This window comes from Diplotaxodon limnothrissa, linkage group LG12 (genome assembly GCF_057381915.1).
Source record: "Diplotaxodon limnothrissa isolate DT_005_m linkage group LG12, D_limnothrissa_male_GT1.1, whole genome shotgun sequence".
NCBI classification, from domain to species: domain Eukaryota; kingdom Metazoa; phylum Chordata; class Actinopteri; order Cichliformes; family Cichlidae; genus Diplotaxodon; species Diplotaxodon limnothrissa.
The window spans coordinates 20,281,109-20,304,185 of NC_140607.1; the positions used below are offsets into that span (position 1 = coordinate 20,281,109).

Consider the following 23,077-nt stretch of genomic DNA (forward strand, 5'->3'; position numbering starts at 1 on the left):
TTATAATATTTTACTTTTATATAACTTCTTATTCTGTAATGTATTTGAGTTTATTTGAATAAACTGTTAGAACTTGTCAAACTGTGATGTTCATTGATGTTGCTGGATTATAACACTGCTGGCTGTAAAAATTACCTATTTACTCTATTTAGAGAAGTTAGAGGGAAAAAAATGAAAGCACATACACCCCAAAAAAATTAAACCAAAATCATTTAATTACCCCAAAGCAGCATGCACAAGTCATTAACATTTAGATCAATAATTAATGGAGACAATTCAGTGTTTCAAATTACAAAAGGCACAGTGTGAGTCGTTTCAGTCCTCCCTGAGCAGACTTTGCTCGCCTGATTTCATTATCCAACCACAGGAACTCTGTGGGTAGTAGTCAAGTGGAACAAAGGTTACAGCTGATTCTTGTAAAAAAAATAGTGCATAAATAGTTGTAGTTGTAATTTTTCAGACCGGCCGCAGCATCAGGTCTACGTAACACGAATCTTGCCAAACTCTGTAAGAAGTGCAATGATAAGGAAGATGACATAGAAAATGAGGAGAAAGATGCCATAGGCCCGACCCAAGTGGAAGCGGCACAGTGGAACGATGACAAAGGACAGGACCAAAGACAAACCCAGAGATCCTGCAAGAATCCATGTCAGCAAACCTTCTGGTTCAACCTGAGAAGGAACAAGAACAAAGGCTTATTATCTTCATAGTGTCTGAAACAGGCTCGTGTAGCTTGGGTTAGATTACGCTGCATCTTAGAGGAAATTACCTGCACGTCGGCATGTGTTTGGAGCATTTGCACCAGACATCCTAAACCCACTCCAAACAACATGTCTGAAGGAAGTAAGAGTCAAGGATACTAAAAGCCTCTTTTATACATGCATGATAGGTGTTGTTTTACAGAGAGTCACAAAAACAAGGATACTGAAAATGATGCCTCCAAAGCAGGCAGATATAGCCATCCGTGGGTAACCCTGCCGAGCGATGGTGATGTCAGAAAAGCAGTCTGAAAATAAGAGACACAATTTTTTTTTAAACAACTAAAGTTACATATAGTATGTTTTTGGAGAAAAATACTGAATGAAGTTTTTAAGCATTACCTCCAATGCTGTTTCCCCAGGCCAACAGAGTCAATCCCAGCACAGTGTTGCTCAGACGCAGCACAACCCCGAGCATGTGCAGAAGACTGACTACTTCAGAGGCCGCCGCACTGATCAACACTGCACTCACCACAAACCCCAAAAGAGCAAAGAACTGGGAGGGGAGGGGAAGGACAAGAAATTTACAAACAAGTATCATCATAGCATAAATGTAAAGACCTGTGATGTAGCTTTAATCTTGAATCAATATGAGAAACGCAAATATTTTAAGCCACCTTAGAAGCTTGATGGCAGTGTTGCTAAAACAAAACCAGCAATTACCGGATATCCATCAGCCTCAGCTGTACTTAATTTGTGTTAATTAGCAGGCAGGTGCAGAGGGGGGGGGGCTAGAGGGGCTTGAAACTGATATGTGCCAACTACTGCACCACTGTCCCACTTGGCTACAGTATTACAAAAAGGAGTAATCATCATCATCATCATCATACTTATTCTCCACACACTTAGTCCACACACACACACACACACGCACTTACTGAGTGATATCTTGGAGGACAGTCATTGCTGGTTGAGCAGAAGACAATAGCAGAAACAAAAAGTCCCAGCAGGAGAAACAGCAGCCAGAGGGGAAACTGCCCTTGGATCATATAATTTCCATCTGATAAATTAAAAAGAAAATAATTTAATCATATGCTTATTTTGATTAAGACTAGGACTTCAAGCTGCTTCTGTTGTAAAATGTTAAGCACTTACATGCTCCAGACTGGAAGACGAGCACACACACCAGAGGAGCAGTGATCAGGTGGAGGCAGTTTAGGGGGCGTCTCCAGTTTCTGTCTTCTTTGTCAGGGTCAACCACAGGGATACAGAGCAGCAGCAGCACTTCCAGAGGAGTCTGATGGGTTCAGACCAAGAACCACAGAATAATTTACTTTAATTTACATTGAAAGACAAGTTTTGACTGGATTTCACTTAAGTCTGTGAACCAGTACCTTGAATACTTTAAGGACTTTCCACTTCCATGATTTCCTCCTCCACCTACGGTTGTCGACTGGATTCAAAGAGCTCAGCAGGATCTGACTTGTAGACTCAGAGTAGGGCAGAAGTGGTCGATACTCTGACTCTGCAACACACAGGTGTAAATTATGATCTGTCACTCAGGAATGTGCTGCAGTAAATTTACTTTTGGGTTTATTTTTTGTTTGTTTTTTGTTTTTTAAATGGAGGCTGCTGCATTCCTACCATACTCCTGATGAATACTCCTGCCTGTCAGACAGGGAACGTCATCATCTGATGAGTCAGACGAATGAAAGTCTGCTTCAAAGAAAAACAAAAACAAAAAAAACAACATCACTTGGAACTGTGTGGTTTTTATTTGTCTGTGTGTAAGAGTGTGTGTTTATATATCCAACCTGGAACATGTGTAACATTCTGGACACTCGTGTTGTCAGAATACTTTTGCCGGTTGTAAATGAACGCACTGATGATAACAATCACGACGTACAGGACGTAGAGGCCAAGGTACCCTAGAAAAAAGAAAGAAAGATATTATAGTAAAGACATGTAGGGATGATGAACATTACACACAAGCAAGCACACACACAGAGACATGTTTTCCAACTAATTAAAACTAGTCAAGACTAGTTTTAATTAACCTCTTCTTTTTGGCCCTGTGGGTTTCACACCTAAGCTGTAAAAACCAGACCAACGACATAGCCGCTGATCTGGCTCACGATCAATCACATTTCACAGGATATTGCAATTTGTGAAGAGCAGAAAGAAGGTGTTAAGTTTACTTGTCATTAGTGGTAAAAACTAATGAGGACTAAAGGCTCACACACAGTCGTATTCAGGACAAATTAATCAAATTTACCACCATGCCATGTTTGAGATCAGGAGTATTATGACTACAGATGACTAATGATCACGTGTTTAATTACGCTAAGATGTTTGTGTGGTTCTCGTAAGAAACAAAAGTCATTTTTCTAACAGCCCACTGACTGACACTCAGACAAAAGTCAGAAGCAGAATAACAAAAGTGAAAATGAATGAGCTGTCGAGTCTAGTCAGGATTCACTGATGGCAAATTAGAACAAATGTAAAGATTTAAAATTATAATATTTGTTCAAAATTCAATGAGAAGCTTTCTAAAACCGGACCAACAAAGAAAAATCGAGAGGTCAAATAGGATGCATAATTAATGCAAGACCATGTGTGCGTGTGTCGCTGTATACCCAGTGTTTCTCCCAGCGTCACAGTTCCTCTGTACAATATGAGGAAAGTCCAAAACACTGCAACCATGTAGAAGATGACATCGCGCAGAAATGGACGAGAAGCTACAGCAAAAGGCTTGACCAGCGCCACGCTGCCAGCAACTACTGTAGTAACAAATATCCCGGCTCCTGGAAAGGCAAACAGGCTGTCACATCTCAAGGCGTTTTTAAATGTATTTACATATCGGTGTGAGCGTGCGCGAGTCTGTGCCTACCAAATAAGGCTCCGACAGCCAACCCCGCTGTGTGCGGGTGGGAAAATGCTGCAATGGCACTGAAGATGTCAGGAGCTCCATTACCAAGAGCCAGAAATGTCACACCCTGATCACAGGCAGCAGTCAAGGAAAATATTCTTCTCAGAAACTATAATATAAACATTAGTGTGCAAAAGTTTTGAGCCTCCCCTTATTTCTTTATTTTTTGGCTTCCAAGGAGCCAGACTTTCTCGTAATCTGGTTTTGAGCAATAGCTCTCCAGACTTTTTGAAGGCATTTCTAAGTATTTCTTTGAACATTTGCTGCTTTTACACTCATTTTCAGTCCAGTTCTTGTACTGATACTTTTCAGTAGAGTGAGTGTTTTTTGTGATATTGATAGAAAAAAAATAAATAAATAAATTGGTTTCCACTGTGTGTAAAAGTATTCATGGCGTCAACATTATTAGAGCAGTGTAGAATTGCACAAACTCAGTTATTTCTCATCTTCTAGTCTGTATTTCCATACATTTCAATAAATAGCTGCACACTTCCAAAGAAGTGAAAAAGAAACAAAAAAAAAGGTAGATCAATAATTTTGCCCAGTACTGTATATTCTAATATTTAACAGTCTAAGAGGTCAAACAGAAACTTCAGACTGCAGCCCATGGGTAGTGTTCAGGCGATGGAGAGAAAGGATACGGCCACATTGTGGGTGAGGCGCAGACTGGAGGAGATGGCAGACAGGTTGGGACAGAAGCTGGAGAGAGGGGGAAAAATAAATACAATTCAATAATCTTATTGAGAAAACAAAATAATTTAATACCTCAATTTACAAAAAAGCTATGTCTCAATAGATACTTTTCACTGAACACACAACAGCTTCTTTGCAGTAGTGTGTAAAGTGAAGTGGGTAGGTTTATAAATAAATAAATAAATAAATAAATAAACAAAAAACAGAAGCAACAGTTCTTTCTTTGAGGAAATCTCACAATCTTGCAACAAAAGTGAAACAGTAGTGAAAACTCCACTCATGTGACTTTTCTTTGCACGACCATTTCGCTGAAACCATGATGTGTGTGTGTGTGTGTGTTGAATAACACCAGCGACACTTACAACTTAGAGGCAGTAAGTCCCAGAATAATAAACAAAAAGAAGAGCCATATAATCTGTGGAGAAGCAGAAAAAAGACAGCAGTTGTTGGTTTGTGAGGTAAAAACTATTGTTTAAAGAAAAGAAAAAAAGAAAAAAGGTGTGAGTGCCTTTACATTTACAAACATGACACTGACTACATTGGTCATATTGTCCCTGACCACAGATTTCTCTTTTAGGTTTCATTTGCAGATTCTCACTTACACTGTTTTTAACCAAACACTTCAGTTAATCCCATTTAAGACTTTGGGTATCTTGCAAACAGGGGAACTGGAAAATATCCACCATTATGAAAACACATTTAGCTAAAGCAAAAAGCTGATTGTTTTCCTAGTTCTGTTGAAGCAAAGTTTACTTCCTCATGTGAGTTTTATGTTGATTCACAAACAGTAACCAAGCCCAAAAACAGAAGCACCTAACACCTCTCACCCACATTTAAAAAACGGTTTAGCTCACAAGGTAAAAAGGTGACCAATATGTTATAAGGATAATACCACCTGGTCTCTCCCAGCTTAATTGTTATAGAAATAATATAGAAATAACTCAGAGTCTTACACAGAAAGAGATGGTGAGTGGTGTGAGGTTGGGAGGCAGCAGACAGAAGGCCACTTCAAGGTAATTGATGAAGCCATCTTCCATTGAACAGTCTGGTGTTTTCTTCACGAATGCACAGCGGTCTGCAACGCTGTAGTTCATCACCAAGTCGCACTGCACACACACACACACAGTTATCTAAATGGCTCAACATTTTCACGCAATCATTTGTGGCTTAAACAGTGGAACAACAACATGTGCATCTCTTTCGTAATGACTGATGAAGGTGAGTGTACCATTCATTTATTTTTGTGTTTAAGATAAGATAAAACTTTATTAATCCCTCGAATAAGAATACAAGTGAAGAGGCACTACAGCTTAGTTGTTCCCCCCTCCTTTGTCCTCCTGTTTCCCCTCCCTCTCCCCTCCAGAGAGGAGTTAAACAGTCTGATGGCGTGTGGGACAAAGGAGTTTTTAAGTCTGTTGGTTCTTGTCTTTGGAAGAAGCAACCTGTCACTGAACAGACTCCTCTGGTTGTTTGTGGCCGTGTGCAGAGGATGCCCAGCATTGTTCATAATGTCCAGCAATTTTTTTAGTGTCCTTTTCTCTGCCACTGTCACCAGAGTGTCCAGCTTCATGCCGACCACAGAGCTAGCCTTCCTGATCAGTTTTTCCAGCCTGGATGAGTCCTCCTTTGCTGTGCTGCTCCCCCAGCACACCACAGCATAGAAAAGTACTCCAGCAACCACTGACTGGTAAAACATCCTCAGGAGCATCCTGCAGATGTTAAAAGACCTCAGCCTCCTGAGGAAGTACAGTCGGCTTTGGGCTTTTTTATACAGGTGTTCTGTGATGCATGACCAGTCCAGTTTGTTGTCCACCCACAGCCCGAGGTACTTGTTGACCACCTCCACCTCCTCTCCCTCTATCTGAACCGGCTTTATACATTATATACTTTTTAGATATATTTAGGCTTTATATATTTGAATATGAATGAAATCACACTACAAATCCATCTGAATATAAGTAATAATAATAATAATAATAATAATAATAATAATAATAATAATAATAATAATAATAATGGATTGCATTTATTTGCCTTTTCTAGGCACCCAAAGCGCTTTACAATTCCACTGTGGTGAAGGCAAGCTACAAGTTGTAGCCACAGCTGCCCTGGGGCAGACTGACAGAAGCAAGGCTGCCATATCACGCCATCGGCCCCTCTGGCCAACACCAGTAGGCGGTAGGGTCAAGTGTCTTGCCCAAGGACACAATGACCAGGACAGAGAGAGCAGGGGGATCGAACCGGCAACCTTCCGGTTACAGATGAGCTTCCCAATCCCCTGAGCCACAGGTGGAACATGGGCGCTACATTTTGATACAACAACAACATCATCATCATCTAACAGCACTGAGATGCATGCAATCATGATATAAGGTGATAAATAACAAATCACCAGAAAGCTCTTTAATTTTGGATCACTGCTTACAGTGGGCCTGCATACCAAGAGACCACATTAACAAATTTGTCTTAACACACACACACACACACACACACACACACACACACACACACACACACACACACACACACACACACACACCTCTAACGGAGGTGTAACTTTGATGCAATCCAAGTCTACTCATCACCTTTACAGAAATAGATTGTGATAAACTGATATTGTCCAGATGATTATTTGCACATTTCGTTAAAATTCAGTCTAGTACAACGCCAACCACTACAACCTTAGCAATAAACAGACACCTGAATTCACCTTTACTGGAAAACGTAAAAAACAAGACTTGCCATACAAGTTTCCTTAAGGCAACATATATGGCATACCTTTTCAGCGTAACTGCATGTGACGAGTGAAACTGCTAAACTGTAACAAATAAAATGACGAAGGGGGTCAAGAATTGAGTGAAATAATATAGTTTTTAAAAAGAAACTAGAGGATGAGGCTCACTCAATTCAGATCCCGACTTAACCATTTCCGCTTGTGACAGCTGATGGCCCTGGGTATTTCGTATTTTCACAAAAACTGTGGACCGATGGGAGTCCTGAGTATGGGATGCTTTACCTGAGCTAAACCTGTCTTGATGAGGAGTGGTAAACTGCAGTGTGTATTATGCTTGGCATGAAGGCTCGATTTACTTGATTTAAATCAGACACCTACATTCCCTAATCAGAATGAGATGTCAGATCAAATTTTGTGTATGTTTTTCATCCACTGCAAAACAAGAAAAAGCACACCACCCACCCATGCAGAGGTCCTTCTGTATACCACACACATTCAGTGCTCTTTTCAGCTTTGCACTGAGGGTCTATAGTTTACTGACGGATGTGAACCAAGGCGATCAAACTTGACTTACGCCCTTAGCTTTCGCTAATCATGTGACAGGTGAAAAAAAAAACTAACCAAAAAAAAAAAAAAAACTTTGCTGACCTGAACCAGAAAACAAGCAGCTGACGAACACCTGATAATAAAATACAGCACTCACAGATAACACGCTCATTTCCAAGCAAAAGCAAAGAAAAACATTTCACTGACCTCATCATTGTTGTTGCTTTCAGCCATCACCGGTGAGGACCAACGTCCAGCCATTCCAACCCGGACACCAGACTCGTTTCGTAAAAGCTCTGAGCCCGAGGTGAGCTGCCAGCCACACGGCAGCACCACGAAAAGTGGCAAGAAAATACCGCAAAACATGATTCACTTTATCCCGGAGCCAGTTCCATTCTGCTGGGAAGCTAACAGGACATCCGTGGGCTGGTTTACTCTTTTAATTCCCGGGCGGTTAGCCTAAAAATTAAGTCGAAGATCTCAAAAACATGTCCCGGTTGTCGTATTTGTTACTGGTCTTAAATAACTTGTTTTCAAGCGTTCACACAGTCTAAGCTCAGATTCAATCCCGTTGAACATTTTGTACACCTTACTCTAAAACTCCTCCCACTGCTTTCCCAATCAGACATGTGCCACGTTCACGGACTCCTCGTAAACCCAGAAGAAGCAAAGGAACGAGTGCTGGAATGCAGACAGCAAAAGGTAAACGGCAAATACGAGGCTGTTAAAATACGTTAATATGTGTATTTAAAAGCTTAGTTTATTAGAGGTCTATACTCCAGAGAACCAGCCTATTCATTTATTGCCTCTGTAATAGACATTTGTTTATGGTCTATATTTTTTGACTCATTTGAGCTACCCTACAAAGTCCTGATGTGCTAAACATCTCGTGTATTTCATGACGTATCTCATGGATGGCCTCTTTTAGCTCCAAAGAGGCAGGAAATCACACAAAAAACCGATCGGTTTTCTGCCCCGTCTTGTTTCAGGTTGCCTTGCAGTGTTCGAATGTCTGATATAACTTCCTGTTTGCAAAAATCATATTGAACATCTCCCATGAATGCCAGCATCACCCCCAGGCTCTTCCAGCAGCCACCAGGCCCAGGCTCTTCCAGCAGCCACTAGGCCCAGGATCCTCCTGCTCCACCAGGCCCAGGCTCTTCCAGCAGCCACCAGGCCCAGGCTCTTCCAGCAGCCACCAGGCCCAGGCTCTTCCAGCAGCCACTAGGCCCAGGATCCTCCTGCTCCACCAGGCCCAGGATCCTCCAGCAGCCACCAGGCCCAGGCTCTTCCAGCAGCCACCAGGCCCAGGATCCTCCAGCAGCCACCAGGCCCAGGATCCTGCAGCAGCCACCAGGCCCAGGCTCTTCCAGCAGCCACCAGGCCCAGGCTCTTCCAGCAGCCACCAGGCCCAGGCTCTTCCAGCAGCCACTAGGCCCAGGATCCTCCTGCTCCACCAGGCCCAGGATCCTCCAGCAGCCACCAGGCCCAGGCTCTTCCAGCAGCCACTAGGCCCAGGATCCTCCTGCTCCACCAGGCCCAGGATCCTCCAGCAGCCACCAGGCCCAGGCTCTTCCAGCAGCCACTAGGCCCAGGATCCTCCTGCTCCACCAGGCCCAGGAGCGTTAAGATGCCGCCTAAGAGGAGCAACGTTAATGAGGAGGAACTGGAGGACATAAAGAAATCCCTAAACTTTATGTCTGAAGAAATAACAACAATTTCAAAACAACAAAAACTGATACTCAATTTAATGGATGATATTAAAGAACTAAGAAGGCAGAGCGAGGAAAAGGACAAGAAGATTGCTATGCTGGAAGGACGGGTGTCAGATCTGGAACAATATTCAAGAGTAAATGATGTGATAGTGACAGGACTGGAAACCAAGCATCAGACATACGCACGGGTAGCAGCAGCAGAGAGAGGGGAGCCACCCGAGCAAGAGCTACGCTCTTTGGAAGAGCAGGTAATGGCCTTCTTTAAAAGCAAAGGTATAGAAATGGACAGTAAAAATATTGAGGGATGCCATCCTCTTCCGAGAAAAAATCAAATACCTGCCATTATCATTTGTTTTGTTAATAGAAAACAGAAAAAAGAACTGCTCAAGCAAGGAAGAAAGCTAAAAGGTACAAATGTTTATTTAAATGAACACCTAATCAAGAAAAATGCAGACATTGCAAGACAAGCAAGAATATTAAGAAAACAGAAGAAAATACAGTCAACTTGGACGTCAGACTGTAAAATATTCATTAAGTTAAATGGAACACCAGAGCAGGCTAAGGTTCTAGTCATCAAAGAGATGACGGAACTAGAAAAATATAACCGATAAATGCAAAGCAGTGCTAAATATGATGTGACCGTCCAAGTGCACAACCAACGCAGATGTCTGACAATTTTCAACTAACAACTCATATAGATATTGAAAATAAGACATTGATGTATGACAGCAACATAGATCCTGATTGTAATTTCTTTAACAATAAGACAAATGAATGCAATTATTATACAAATGAGCAACTTAAAAAGGAATTCAAGGTAGAACAGGGTATAACAATGGTTCACTTTAATAGTCGAAGCTTATATGCAAACTTTCAATCCATCAAAGACTACATAACACAGTTTGAACAGCCATTCAATGTGATAGCCATATCGGAGACCTGGATAACTCCTGGAAAAGAAGAAGACTTTAAAATAAATGGATATGAATTCCTTCATGTAGACAGGATCAACAAGAAAGGAGGTGGGGTGGCACTTTACATTGATAAAAACCTAAAGTACAAAAGAATGGGAAGAATGACAACTGTTATTGATGGAGTGATGGAATGTTTATCAGTGGAAATAATTATAGAAAAAAGGAAAAACCTAATTGTCAGTTGTGTATATATAGAACACCAGGATCTAAGATTGAGATATTTAAGGATAATATGGAGGACTTATTTACAAATATAAATCAGAAAAGAATGTTTATTTGTGGGGACTTTAATATTGACTTATTGAATCCAAATCATAATAAGAGTACAGAAGAATTTATTGATTCCATGTACAGCATAGGTTTATTTCCACTGATAACAAGACCGACCAGAATAACATCTCATTGTGCAACTCTATTAGATAATATATTTACAAATATAATAGAAGGAAAGATAAAAAGTGGGCTGTTAATCAATGATATAAGTGACCATTTACCAGTCTTTGCATCGTATAATTGCCATTATAAAGTGAACAACGATGGACATAAGATTATTTACAAAAGAATAAGAACAGAGAAGACCTTAAATTGTCTTAGAAATGAACTTTTAAAGCAAGATTGGAATATTGTATATGAACAAACAGAAGTTAATAAAGCTTACGAAGGATTTTTAAGAACATTTAACACATTACTTGATAAAAACTGCCCAGTAATTGAAATCAATAGGAAACACAACTATGCAGGAAGACCATGGATGACAAAAGGACTACAAAATGCCAGCAAAAAAAAGAATACCTTATATCGAGAATTCATAAAAAAGAGAACAATAGAAACTGAAATGAAGTATAAAACTTACAAAAATAAATTAACTAATATAATGAGATCCTGTAAAAGAGAGTATTACATTAAAAGGTTAGAACACAATAAAGATAACACAAGAGATATATGGAATGTATTAAACAGAATAATCAAAAATGAATCAAGGAATAATGATTACCCTGGGTACTTTATAGAAGGGACAAGAAGTATTAATAACATGGAGGAGATAGTAAATGGCTTTAATGAATTCTTCGTAAACATAGGGCCAAAACTGGCAGAAGAAATAAAGGTTGATGGAATAGAAAGGGACACTGGTGAAAATATTGAAAGGAATAGTAGCTCAATGTTTTTAAGAGCAGTGGAAGAGAAAGAGATTTATGACATGGTTAGAGGACTTAAGAACAAAACCAGTACAGACTGGAATGATATTGATATGGTAACGGTAAAGACAGTTATTGATGGTATCGTAAAACCATTAAAATATATATTCAACTTGTCGTTTCAAAAAGGAGTTTTTCCACAAAAAATGAAAGTTGCTAAAGTTATTCCCATTTACAAAACCGGTGAAAGACATCATTTTACAAACTATAGACCAGTGTCAATACTCTCCCAGTTCTCTAAGATACTGGAAAAACTCTTCATAAAAAGATTTGACAGTTTTGTGGAAAAATATGAATTAATGACAGATAGTCAGTATGGGTTCAGAAACAACAGATCAACAGCTTTGGCACTGATAGATTTAATGGAAAAGATAACGGAATGTATGGATAATAAGAGGTATGCGCTCGGAGTTTTCTTAGATCTAAAGAAGGCGTTTGATACTGTTAATCATGAAATTCTATTAAAAAAACTGGAAAAGTACGGGTTTAGGGGAGTGGTTTTGGAATGGTTAAAAAGCTATGTAGGGAATAGGCAACAATATGTACAAATAAATGAATATAAATCTAATTTGATGGATATAGCTTGTGGAGTACCTCAAGGTTCAGTACTGGGTCCAAAAATGTTTATTATGTACTTAAATGATATCTGCAGAGTATCGGAGATTTTAAAGTTTGTAATATTTGCAGATGACACAAATATACTGTGTGCAGGTGGGGAATTGCCACAGGTTTTGGAAATGATCACACAGGAATTAACGATATTAAAGAAGTGGTTTGATATAAATAAATTATCATTGAATCTCGATAAAACCAAATTTATGTTGTTTGGAAACCAAAAGAAAAACATCGAAGTAGAAATATGTGTTGACAATGTATATTTAGAAAGAGTAAATGAAATAAAATTTCTTGGGGTGATCATTGACCACAAGCTCTGTTGGAAGCCACACATTACTTATGTTCGGGGGAAATTGGCACGGGGCATTGCCGTCCTGGGAAAAGCAAAGCATATGTTGGATCAGAAAGCACTGCACATTTTATACTGTGCTTTACTACTGCCATATATGAGCTACTGTGTAGAGGTCTGGGGAAACACATACAAAAGTAACACACAAACAATAACTATAATACAAAAAAGGGCCATTAGATTAATAAATAATGTAGGGTACAGGGACCATACAAATGCACTCTTTGTCAAAATGCAAGCTATTAAATTCCAAGACTTGGTGAAGCTTAAAACAGCGCAAATAATGTATAAAGTCAGAAATAAATTGCTTCCCAAAGAAATCTGTAAATTGTTCATAGAAAGAGAAGGTGGGTATAACTTAAGAGGGAAATGGAATTTAAAAATACAAAGTGCTAGAACAACTTTAAGAACAATGTCTATCTCAATTGCAGGAGTTAAATTATGGAACAGTCTAACAGAAGAAATAAAAGACAGTCAAAACATAAAACAGTTTAAAGTAAAATATAAAAACCTAATTTTAAATAAGTATAAGAATGAAGAAAACGGGGTTAACCCAGGATGGTAATGTTGCTGGTAATGGTGTTGCGGTTCTTTTTTGGTTGTTTTTTTTGTTTTTTTGTTTTGTTTTGGTTTGTTGTTTTTCCATAACTTGTGTATCTGCAAATATACACATTCTGTATTTTTCATATGAAAGAAACTATACTGTGGTGGGGCTTGCTAATTTCTTGTTTTTGATTTATGTATGTTATGTTTTGTTTTACTTCATATGTTTATATGTTTCATATGTTGTTTGTTTAATTTAAGACAAAAAAAAATTCAATGAATGAGAGGTAAAACTTGAGGGGGTAGGGACAAATAAGTAAATACTTCAGCCTACTCCTTTTCAAACAAATAATGGAATGATATTTTGTAATGATTGTGAAGGCACATGTTTGAAATGTTTGAAATAAAAATGAACTGAACTGAACTGAACATCTAAATTTGCAAAAAAAAATTGTACAGAAAACAAGTGCAACAATATGTTTTCAGAGTAAAAAGTATTTATCGCCATTAGAAAAAAAAACATTTCGCACCCACTCCCACCTCGATATATATCAACATATTTTAAAAAGGGGTGTTGGATATTGTTTGGGTGTTTATTTTATGTTTTTGCTGTGTATCACATGGAGCAATGTTCATTTTTGAAAATAAAAAGCACAGTGACTCAGTAAACTCACAGTTCAAGTCACTACAGTTTAATGAATATCAGAAAATTGCGTTAAAACTGCCAAGTTTTTACTGTTTTAAAGTTTATACATCAATATGTATGTGCAGGTTTTCCAGCAGTACAGTAAGGCAGTGTGTATGAACCTGGTCAGTCAGGGCCTGTTTTGCTTATGATGTGAAGTTAATCTCTGGGCTGCTGATCATTTGCCTTTATTTAAAAAACTACATTTAACTGTGGGAATTCACATTTCAATTTACTGTCCAGTATTTACTCTGATACTGAAGACACAACCCATTCTCCATTTTATTTACATGCCTATTCAAGACCGAATTTCATTTTTAATGAAACATGATTTCAGTCATCCACAAAAACACAAACAATAATATAGCAGACAATAAATCTGTTTGTCACTAAGACAGACCGCAGGGCTCAGCAGTGACTCAGTGATTCTTCAGCCCTGTATCGACTGGTCAAAGACTAAAGCAGCATCAAGTGAAGTGTTGGAATCATAGTGACCTCTTCTCTGGTTCCTTGCCACGGGACACAAGTCCTGTTCGCACCACCTGGGAAAAAAAAAAAAAAAAAAGTGACAAAAAAACAATGATAAATAGTAACAAAATTATAGTGCATTTTTAAAAAATATTTTAGACAACTGCAAATTTACATTTTTTTTTTTTTTTTTTACCTGAGAGCTGCATAGGTGTCAGATGGAGAAGCTCCTTTCCAACATGCGTGATCAATAAGAAGGGCTCCTGATAACAGAGTTGGGAATGATAACAAGGTGCATAGAGGTAAATGTGTTTATTGTTTGAATGTTTGGCCACGATAACAGTACAGCTGACTGATTACATTACTGACTTAGAAGTTTGTTAGACTGAAAGATGTCAGCTTAAGCTTATGTTTTCAAAATGCTGATTTAGTTAATAACTTAATTACAAACTCAAAAAGCTGAAAAAAAAAGCAGAAAACATTTTAGTGAATATTTGACTTACGCTTAAAATTATTTATAATTATTTTTATGTTGATCAGCTAACCTGTAAATTAACTCATAGCTGCAGCTCTGGTGTGTGTGTGTGTGTGTGTGTGTGTGTGTGTGTGTGTGTGTGTGTGTGTGTGTGTGTGTGTGTGTGTGTGTGTGGGTGGTATACACCTGTGTAGATGCGAGCCAGGCTGTATGCCAGGTCTCTTGCTGCTAGCTCCAGGTAGCTGGGTGCTCTGGTTGCTGCTACCTGAACAAACTCTTCCAGCTCGCAAAGAGCTCCGCCCACTGCTGTCACAGCTGGGGCCAATGAGGAAACACTGGAGGCGCCAGCCAGCAGAGACTATAACACAAAGAAAACAAGCGCACTTCACATTTTTGTTCTGCTCAGTCACAAAGAAGATTTTTTTCATTAAACTTGCTTTGACCTTGGTATGGCTGAAGTAGGCATGAAGAACCATCCCTGAGCTACGAGCCACACACCGCAGCACATCCAGAGACAAAACATTTGTGGTACCTTCCCATATGCTCAAAACCTGGAAGAGGAAGAGATAAGTTAGTCTTTCACTCTTTTTTGTAAATCTCAAGCTATCACACCTCTAGTATCAAACTCACCTGTGCATCACGGAGTATTCCAGGCAAGCCAGTATCCTCGATGTATCCCTGGCCACCAAAGCTTTCCAAACCCTCCGACACCACAGCCACAGCCTGAGACAAACACAACACTGAAACAATCAGACAATCAAAACAGGCAAATAACAGCTAACGCTAGCATTCACACAAACTGTTCACCTGCTTCCCAGTGTACAGTTTGACGACCGGAGTGAGCAGCCGGAGAAGGTGAGCATTGTGCTCGGTTGCCACTCCACTTTCTTCTCGGCCCAACAGACGACACACATCCATCACCAGAAGAAAGGCCCCTCGAGACTCTATCTGTAGTGTGAGAAGCATGTGTCCTGAAGCATGACAGAAAACACTGTGTGGAGTTTGTTCACCCCCTGCCAGCTTACCTCCATTCTAGCAAGAGTCTGCATGTGCAGTGGGTGGTCTTTAAGAAGCTTTCCAAAGGCAGTGCGCCGAGTGGCATAGTCACGAGCTAACTGGAGCACCCTGTGAAGACACACAGTTACACAAATGTTTAACCAGCTTACTCATGCTGTGCTTTAAGAAATCAGCACAGATTCAAGTGTGGTAGTAGGAGCGGTGTCCTGCCTTCTCATAGCGGCTGCTGCAGAGACGCTGTTGTGGATCCTGGTTATGGTCAGCATATTAGCTATGGAGGACACACCTCTCCCCTCCTCTGAGAGCTGTTGAGGAAAACAAGTTTTCAAAGATTTGGACACATTATAGAAAAAAAAATTACAAGGAACATGGCTTGTCTTGTTTCTCTAACAGTGAAGGTTGGTGGAGTGGACCATAAACTGCCTGAAAATGTCCATACCTTTAAACAAAAATGTTGGATGATTTCCCTCACAGTGATTAATTACACTTTTGCCATATAACCATGTGTTATATAGCAAAAGTGTAATCACACTGTGACAAATTTCTGTAAAAATTCTCCCCCAGCAGGGTAATGCAGGATTTGTGGTACCACACTCGTGTCCCCCATGCTTAAGTGTTCTGTGTATGCACCCTACACAGCTGTGCTTGTGTTACAGTCCAAAAAGGCCAAGATTATGAGCTTGACACATATAGCGCTATGAGTGAGTCCAATTCTGAGCTTTTAAAAAGTGGGCCTGAACAGGAAAGGGAGCAAACATTATTGAAAAGTCAACCAAAAGAAAACAGCAGGAGAACCGCAGTCATTGTTTGCAGTGGACACTTTTCCTTATTTTTAACACTCAGTTTCACTTCAGCTTTCTTTATGTTGTAACTTTGGTCTTCCCCGCAGCTAGCTGAAGGCCCAACAACAGCAAGAACAGACCAGCTGTTCCACATATTGGTCACAATATGCCTCCTGCTGACAGTAAACAAATGCAACATGTAAGTGACTGAACACAAAGCTCTGTGCAGGACAGGCACGCAACCATGCTTGTTCCTTAATGCCCCCCACCACACTGCAAACGCTAGTCAGAAACCTACACGAGAAGCACAACAAAGAATCCGAGGGATTGACACCACCTCAAAAATCCCCACAACCCAATGTCAATTGGTATCCACAGGTTGCACAGGAGCAAGCCTGATCCAAAGAGGCTTACATGAATCAAAGAATTTACAACATCCTGGTGTCTGGAGAAGAGCCAGAGACAAGTCAATGCTACTTTAGAGGCAAAGTAGTAAAAGGAAAAAATTAATCTGTTCTTACCAACAACGAATGCAGATCTCTACTTCTTGTTTTGGTTTGCTGTTTTTTCTGGGCTTGTTTTGCTTTAAATGATTCTCTCATATTAATTTAGCTGCAGCCATTCACAGCTCATCATCTCATGCTGACTGAATGCTACCTGCCCGAGTGCTGCCGCTGGAGCTGCAAGCAGCTGGCACTCTCATGAGTTGCACATCTCAAAACGTTTCTGAGGATTCAGTGGGTTAAGTGCTACAAAAGTTGATTTGTGTTTTTACAAAGCACAGTGTGTACTTTTTTGTTACTGAGGAGTGGCAAATAAAATCACTGTGAATTTTTCCACCTAGCACACAAATGCAGGAATGGTTCCGCTTATCATTGCTGCACATAACTTGTTTTTGTGTGTGTGTGTTTAAGCAATTGCTCATATCTGCACAGATAGGAGACAAAGCCTATAGTTTGTCAATAAATTGTTATATCCAATGACCCAGCATGTGTAACTGACCCTGCGCGCTGGCAGGCCGTCCAGCAGCAGCTCAGCAGTCGGCATTTGGCGTGTCCCCAGCTTGTCCTTCAGTCGCTGAACCTCAATACCCCTCAATCGGCCATCCTCATCTCGACTCACCTCCGCATAGAAGAGAGACAAACCTTTGCTACCCTGTGGGACAGAGAACAGCAGTCAATTATATCACTCTACAATTCATTGACAATGCTTTGTGACCGATGTCAGCAGTACTGGTATGGTTGCTCCGGTTTTGTCCTGCACTCTGGCCAGTGTAAGAGTCATGTCTGCGTCCGTAGCAGACGTGAACCACTTGAAGCCGTGGAGCTTGTAGGAACCATCTGTTTGTGGAACAGCCACCGTCTCAGTGCCGCTGGCTGAGGACAATGAAAACAACTCATGAAGCATTACAACAGTTACTCTTGTTCTGCATGACAAAGCGGGAAAAAAGTATGCAAACAAAGAATCTCCTCCACAGATATCTGATCCCTTGAAAAGCAGAATTACAACACTGTTGTACTGCAGCTCTTAATTTATAGATTGAATCTGGGACTGATAAATGCAGAAAACAGTGTCACTACTTACCCACATCAGAGCCTCCCTGTCTCTCTGTCATCCACTGTCCGGATGTCCAGAAGCGTTCTGGATGGCGGGTGGTCAAACGACTGTAGGCGTCTTCTACTGGCCACGAAACACCTAAGGACTTCTCATACACAAATCCAAACAATCATTCACTGTGCTTACAAGGAAAAACAGAACTGGGGTAAGCAAGTCAAAAATATGTGTACATTCACTACTATACAGCCATAACAGCAAAATATAGAGTTTTATTCAGTTGCTCATCAATCTAATATACAGTTCCCTCAAGTACATGCTGCTGTTTTAAACAAAAGCTGGCACATTTTACTTTTTTTTTTTATTAATATTATCAACATACACTGTGCAAACTGATTGGAAGGCAAATTCTCCTTAACACAAACAGGAAAATAAACAGCAAAAATATAATCTCTCTATAAAAGAGATAAATAACACAATAAAAGATAATACAAATATACAATATAAAAGGAAATAGGGTGCAAAATGCATATAGTGCAAACTGTTCCAGATATGGCTATGATTATGTGGTTCCTCAGCCAGTTAAAACAATTTTACTGGGGTGACTTGATGGACTGATTAAATTCTTGTATAACTTTTGAGATGAAACTGTCTCTGAGCCTTTAGTCTCAGCATGAAATTGTCTGTAGCGTTTGACGGATGGGAGGACGATGAATTTATATTCTTAAAATGCCAATGTTTTAAACTACATTGGCTACAATATTCTTCACTTAATTCAGTTTTAAATGATTGGAGGTAAATCCCATTACTAGTTCTGTTGTTCTAATCAGTTTGGCTTACAGGACACTGTATTAGTCATGTTATTCACTTCTTTAAACACACCTGGATAACTTTTGCAGCTCCGTCGGTCATAGCAAGAGGACAGGTGTAGAGGCCAGATGAGGGAGAGAAAAGATACAGCTTGCTCATCTGGTACACACGACTAGGAAACACATACATACACTTTTTGGAAGATGACAAAAACACGTTACTGAAGTGAAATAAGACACATGAGCTAAACCGAAAAAAGGAAGTGCAACGGTCTTCTAACCTCCACTCGCCAAATGACCTCTCATAGCCAATGGCAACGAGTCCTTCCTGCGCTGACAGGTCTTTCATGCGTTTCCAAGCATGGGAGGTCACAATGTGATCCACTCGGCGACCCCAGGGATCAAAGTGCACCAACCGTGGAGGATTGACCTCACACTCTCTACCCCAGCCATCCACCTCCTTTGCCACGTGTTCTCCAAATGCACACAAGTCTGAGAGAATCACCTGTAGACAAATTTATACACATACTATTCACACAAATACACACACACACACACACACATATACATACATGTATATATAAATTTTGTACTAATGTATGGTGACCTTGAGGGTCTTTAAAGGTGCTTATTATTACACACAATATATCGCAGACCTTATGAAACAGATCTCAGCCTGTTTACCTGATAGGACAGCTCCTCCCTGGCTTTTTAATAGTAACAAAGACCAAAGTCAAACTCTTATTGCTTTTTATACACTCAACAAAAATATAAACGCAACACCTTTGTTACTGCTCCCATACCCCATGGGATGGACGTAGAGACCTAAAATTCATTCCAGATACACAATATAACCATCCCTCCCAAACAGGGGTCACAAATCAGTCCAAATGTGTGGTAGTGGGCACATCTGCTATATTGAGATAATCCATCCCACCTCACAGGTGTGCCACATCAGGATGCTGATCTGACATCATGAGTAGTGCACAGGTGTACCTCAGACTGCCCACAACAAAAGGCCACCCTGGAATGTGCAGTTTTGTCTCACAGCAAAATGCCACAGATGCCACAAGCAATGAGGGAGCGTGCAATTGGCATGCTGACAGCAGGAATGTCAACCAGATCTGTCGCCCGTGCATTGAATGTTCATTTCTCAACCATAAGCCGTCTCCACAGGCGTTTCAGAGAATATGGCAGCACATCCAACCAGCCTCACAACCGCAGACCTCGTGTAACCACACCAGCCCAGGACCTCCACATCCAGCAGGTTCACCTCCAAGATCGTCTGAGACCAGCCACCCAGACAGCTGCTGGAACAATTGGTTTGCACAACCAAACAATTTCTGCACAAACTGTCAGAAACCGTCTCAGGGACGCTCAACTGCATGCCCGTCGTCCTCATCGGGGTCTTGACCTGACTCCAGCTCGTCGCCGTAACAGACTTGTGTGGGCAAATGCTCACATTCGATGGCGTCTGGCACTTTGGAGAGGTGTGCGCTTCACGGATGAATCATGGTTCACATTGTTCAGGGCAGATGGCAGCTGAGAATGTCCCAGTTCTTGCATGGCCAGCATACTCACCGGACATGTCACCCATTGAGCATGTTCGGGATGTGCTTGACCGGCGTATACGACAGCGTGTACCAGTTCCCACGAATATCCAACAACCTCGCACAGCCATTGAAGTGGAGTGGACCAACATTCCACAGGCCACAATTGACAATCTGATAGACTCCATGCGACGATGTGTTGCACTGCATGAGGCAAATGGTGGTCACACCAGATACTGACCGGTTCTGGGTCCCCAGACCCCCAATAGCGCAAAAAACTGCACATTCCAGGGTGGCCTTTTGTTGTGGGCAGTCTGAGGTACACCTGTGCACTACTCATGATGTCAGATCAGCATCCTGATGTGGCACACCTGTGAGGTGGGATGGATTATCTCAATATGGCAGATGTGCCCACTACCACACATTTGGACTGATTTGTGACCACTGTTTGGGAGGGATGGTTATATTGTGTATCTGGAATGAATTTTAGGTCTCTACGTCCATCCCATGGGGAATGGGAGCAGTAACAAAGGTGTTGCGTTTATATTTTTGTTGAGTGTAAAATGAATTTGTGCTGGTGCAACAAAACTTAAGGAAAAATATGCACTACATATGTAACACTGTGCATATACCCAACACTTCTTTCAAAAAGAAAACAAGTTATGAGCACATTAAAAAACAACAACAACAAAAAACACATTATAATATAGTAATATACACCTAATATGGACATTGTTATTTAATGGGCCTGTTGTTCTTGCTCTAAAACTGGTAGTATGACACCCTTTCTTGGGAAAAACATGTAACCCCTGCTCACCTCCTGGGGTATGTGTCTCTTCAGATATCCTCTGAGCAAGGCATCTTCTACAAATGGGTTCTTCAGCACTGGGTTTTCCTGAAAGAAAGGCCCTATCCTGGCTCGGGTGAACGGCAGGTAGCCTGCTGCCTCCCACAGCTGTTCTTCATTGGATCTTCTTCTGCCTGGCTCAGCTACAGAAGCTGATCTGACGTGGATCAGTGGTCGAGGTGAAGGAATGACACACCACAACCTGCAGGAGCCTCCGGCTACACGTCGGCTCAGGAGGGCTGAGGACACTGACATGGCCCAATACCTTCAGTCTGAGGTCTGACTAGGGAGTCAACACAATGCCATTAGAGCAGGGACAGGTGACATTTAGATAAAGGCAGGAATGTTTCAGTTTTTTTAAATGGGGTGGCACGGGGCTGGTGAGTGGCGTCCAAGAACTAGTTGGGATCAGGTAAAAAAAAAAAAAAAAAAAAAAAAAAAAAAAGTGAGTTATAATAATTTTAATTTGCACAGACCTCCTTCTCCATAGACATCTATCTGCAAATACAGTAATAACAAAATACAAGCCACATTGAAGCACAAGAAGTAAGGTAACAAGCTAATAAAAATGAATCTGGATAAAACTGTTAATGGGTGTCATTTTTAGATATAAATAAGGGGGTCTCACACATCCTTTGTTTAGAGTTTGCAAAGTAAGCGACAGTAGTGGACCAAACCAATGTGAAGTACAAGAGGGGAAGTCCATCTTTCAAATTAAATCATTATTTTCCATTAATATGTAAACCAGTAGCATTCACGGGATGTAATAATATTTAAGCTCAAATAGTTACTTTGAAGCAATAAACTAATGGCAAGGACAAGTTGTATTGAAGTATTAAAGAGGACAACGGCACCCTCTGGGCAATGCCACCCCAGTGCCCTTTAGCACCACCCCTGGTCCACCCAGAGGCAGAACAGCATTCAGCTGAAAGCAATTTCTGTATATTTGGTTTTTACTTATTACTCAGAAAACAGGCGCATTTTTACTGATTTACTGATTCCAGATAGGATTAGCTTCTTTGTTTCTCCATTGCTGATACTTATTTCTTTATGTAAATTTATCTAGCTGGCTTGCAGACCATGGAGAAGACTGACAACCAAAGAAATGGGTCAAAGTTCATCTGGTTGCGTCGTTGCCTTTGTGCAGATATTATCTTACCGCTTGTATTCCAGGGTTTCCTTTATATTATTTAAATATATTTAAATATTAAACAGAGGCATATACTTGCTATCCTCTTCTTGAAACCCTTTATCATAACGCGTACTCTTCACACTCCAACCCGACAACAACACAGCAGTTAGCAATGACGTTCAACAAAGTTGTGAGCGCTTTATTCACGGGCAAGCTTACACAGACAACGCTGAATTAGTTTCAAATGAAACTTAAAAGCTTCCTAAATATCAAAGATATAGCTGCTAGCAGTCATCTTACCAAACGTTTTCCCAGCTGCGTTCACGTTCACGGCGGCAACTTAAGTTTCGCCTTCAAAATAAAAGTCTCTCCTCGTTTAAAGGTTCAAGTAGCACCTCCTGCTGCTACAGCAGCGACAAAAACAGCACGCAAACACACAGGTGACAAACACGTCTATCAAGGATCTATAGTGTATACAAAGGATAAAATATCGGGTATGATATGTTTATATAAATAAATATGTGTGGGACTAATAAAGGTTATCTTATATAAAACATCCCTTTTAGTTATGTTTTTTTGTAACTGCGTTGACGAGATGACTCAAAATAAACAAAGTGTTTACGTTCATTGTTAATTTTTTTTAAAGCCAATGAACCTGTTATAGTTCATGAACGCTAGCTTCTGCACCTCCTAGCAGGTGGCAGGAAAGGAAAGATTTTAGTAGGAAGTGTTCTTATGAATCATCTGAGCTTTCAGTAAAAGCCGA

At 40.5% G+C, this 23,077-nt stretch overlaps 2 protein-coding genes across 4 annotated transcripts; both read right to left on the reverse strand.

Moving 5' to 3' along the window:
- Positions 1-225: 225 nt before the first annotated feature.
- Positions 226-8,162, reverse strand: slc8b1 (solute carrier family 8 member B1). 2 transcript variants are annotated; one of them, XM_085368208.1, is made up of 15 exons: positions 7,808-8,162; positions 5,274-5,426; positions 4,683-4,735; positions 4,269-4,326; positions 3,589-3,694; positions 3,335-3,502; positions 2,513-2,626; positions 2,343-2,414; positions 2,093-2,223; positions 1,854-1,995; positions 1,637-1,758; positions 1,101-1,254; positions 926-1,006; positions 770-834; positions 226-671 (listed from the first exon to the last, which is right to left on the reverse strand). In XM_085368208.1, the coding sequence occupies exons 1-15, from the start codon at positions 7,964-7,966 to the stop codon at positions 480-482; spliced, it is 1,770 nt and encodes a 589-aa protein (XP_085224334.1). In that variant the 5' UTR covers positions 7,967-8,162; the 3' UTR covers positions 226-479. The 2 variants fall into 2 exon arrangements, with proteins under 2 accessions (XP_085224334.1, XP_085224333.1); XM_085368207.1 differs by having other exon boundaries at positions 2,343-2,417.
- A 5,506-nt stretch (positions 8,163-13,668) lies between these two features.
- On the reverse strand, positions 13,669-22,676 carry LOC146621208 (acyl-CoA dehydrogenase family member 11). Of its 2 annotated transcripts, none has more exons than XM_085367280.1 (15): positions 22,612-22,676; positions 21,150-21,462; positions 19,064-19,287; positions 18,856-18,955; positions 18,004-18,121; positions 17,653-17,795; positions 17,422-17,574; positions 15,848-15,942; positions 15,646-15,745; positions 15,428-15,568; positions 15,251-15,343; positions 15,064-15,171; positions 14,807-14,978; positions 14,342-14,408; positions 13,669-14,219 (listed from the first exon to the last, which is right to left on the reverse strand). In XM_085367280.1, the coding sequence occupies exons 2-15, from the start codon at positions 21,432-21,434 to the stop codon at positions 14,108-14,110; spliced, it is 1,911 nt and encodes a 636-aa protein (XP_085223406.1). In that variant the 5' UTR covers positions 21,435-21,462; positions 22,612-22,676; the 3' UTR covers positions 13,669-14,107. The 2 variants fall into 2 exon arrangements, with proteins under 2 accessions (XP_085223406.1, XP_085223407.1); XM_085367281.1 differs by having other exon boundaries at positions 21,150-21,458; positions 22,612-22,662.
- Between the last annotated feature and the right edge of the window lie 401 nt (positions 22,677-23,077).

What these genes read in the sequence shown, in the direction of transcription:
- LOC146621208 (XM_085367280.1), bottom strand. Translation starts at nt 21,434, where the DNA reads ATGTCAGTGTCCTCAGCCCTCCTGAGCCGACGTGTAGCCGGAGGCTCC. An exon ending in AGGTCATTTGGCGAGTGGAG is followed by an intron (nt 18,956 to 19,063) that starts GTTAGAAGACCG and finishes TGTGTTTCCTAG; the next exon opens with TCGTGTGTACCAGATGAGCA. An exon ending in ACAGGGAGGCTCTGATGTGG is followed by an intron (nt 17,796 to 18,003) that starts GTAAGTAGTGAC and finishes CATTGTCCTCAG; the next exon opens with CCAGCGGCACTGAGACGGTG.
- slc8b1 (XM_085368207.1), bottom strand. Translation starts at nt 7,966, where the DNA reads ATGTTTTGCGGTATTTTCTTGCCACTTTTCGTGGTGCTGCCGTGTGGC. An exon ending in GAGTATTCATCAGGAGTATG is followed by an intron (nt 2,224 to 2,342) that starts GTAGGAATGCAG and finishes TGTGTGTTGCAG; the next exon opens with AGTCAGAGTATCGACCACTT. An exon ending in AAGTCCTTAAAGTATTCAAG is followed by an intron (nt 1,996 to 2,092) that starts GTACTGGTTCAC and finishes TGAACCCATCAG; the next exon opens with ACTCCTCTGGAAGTGCTGCT.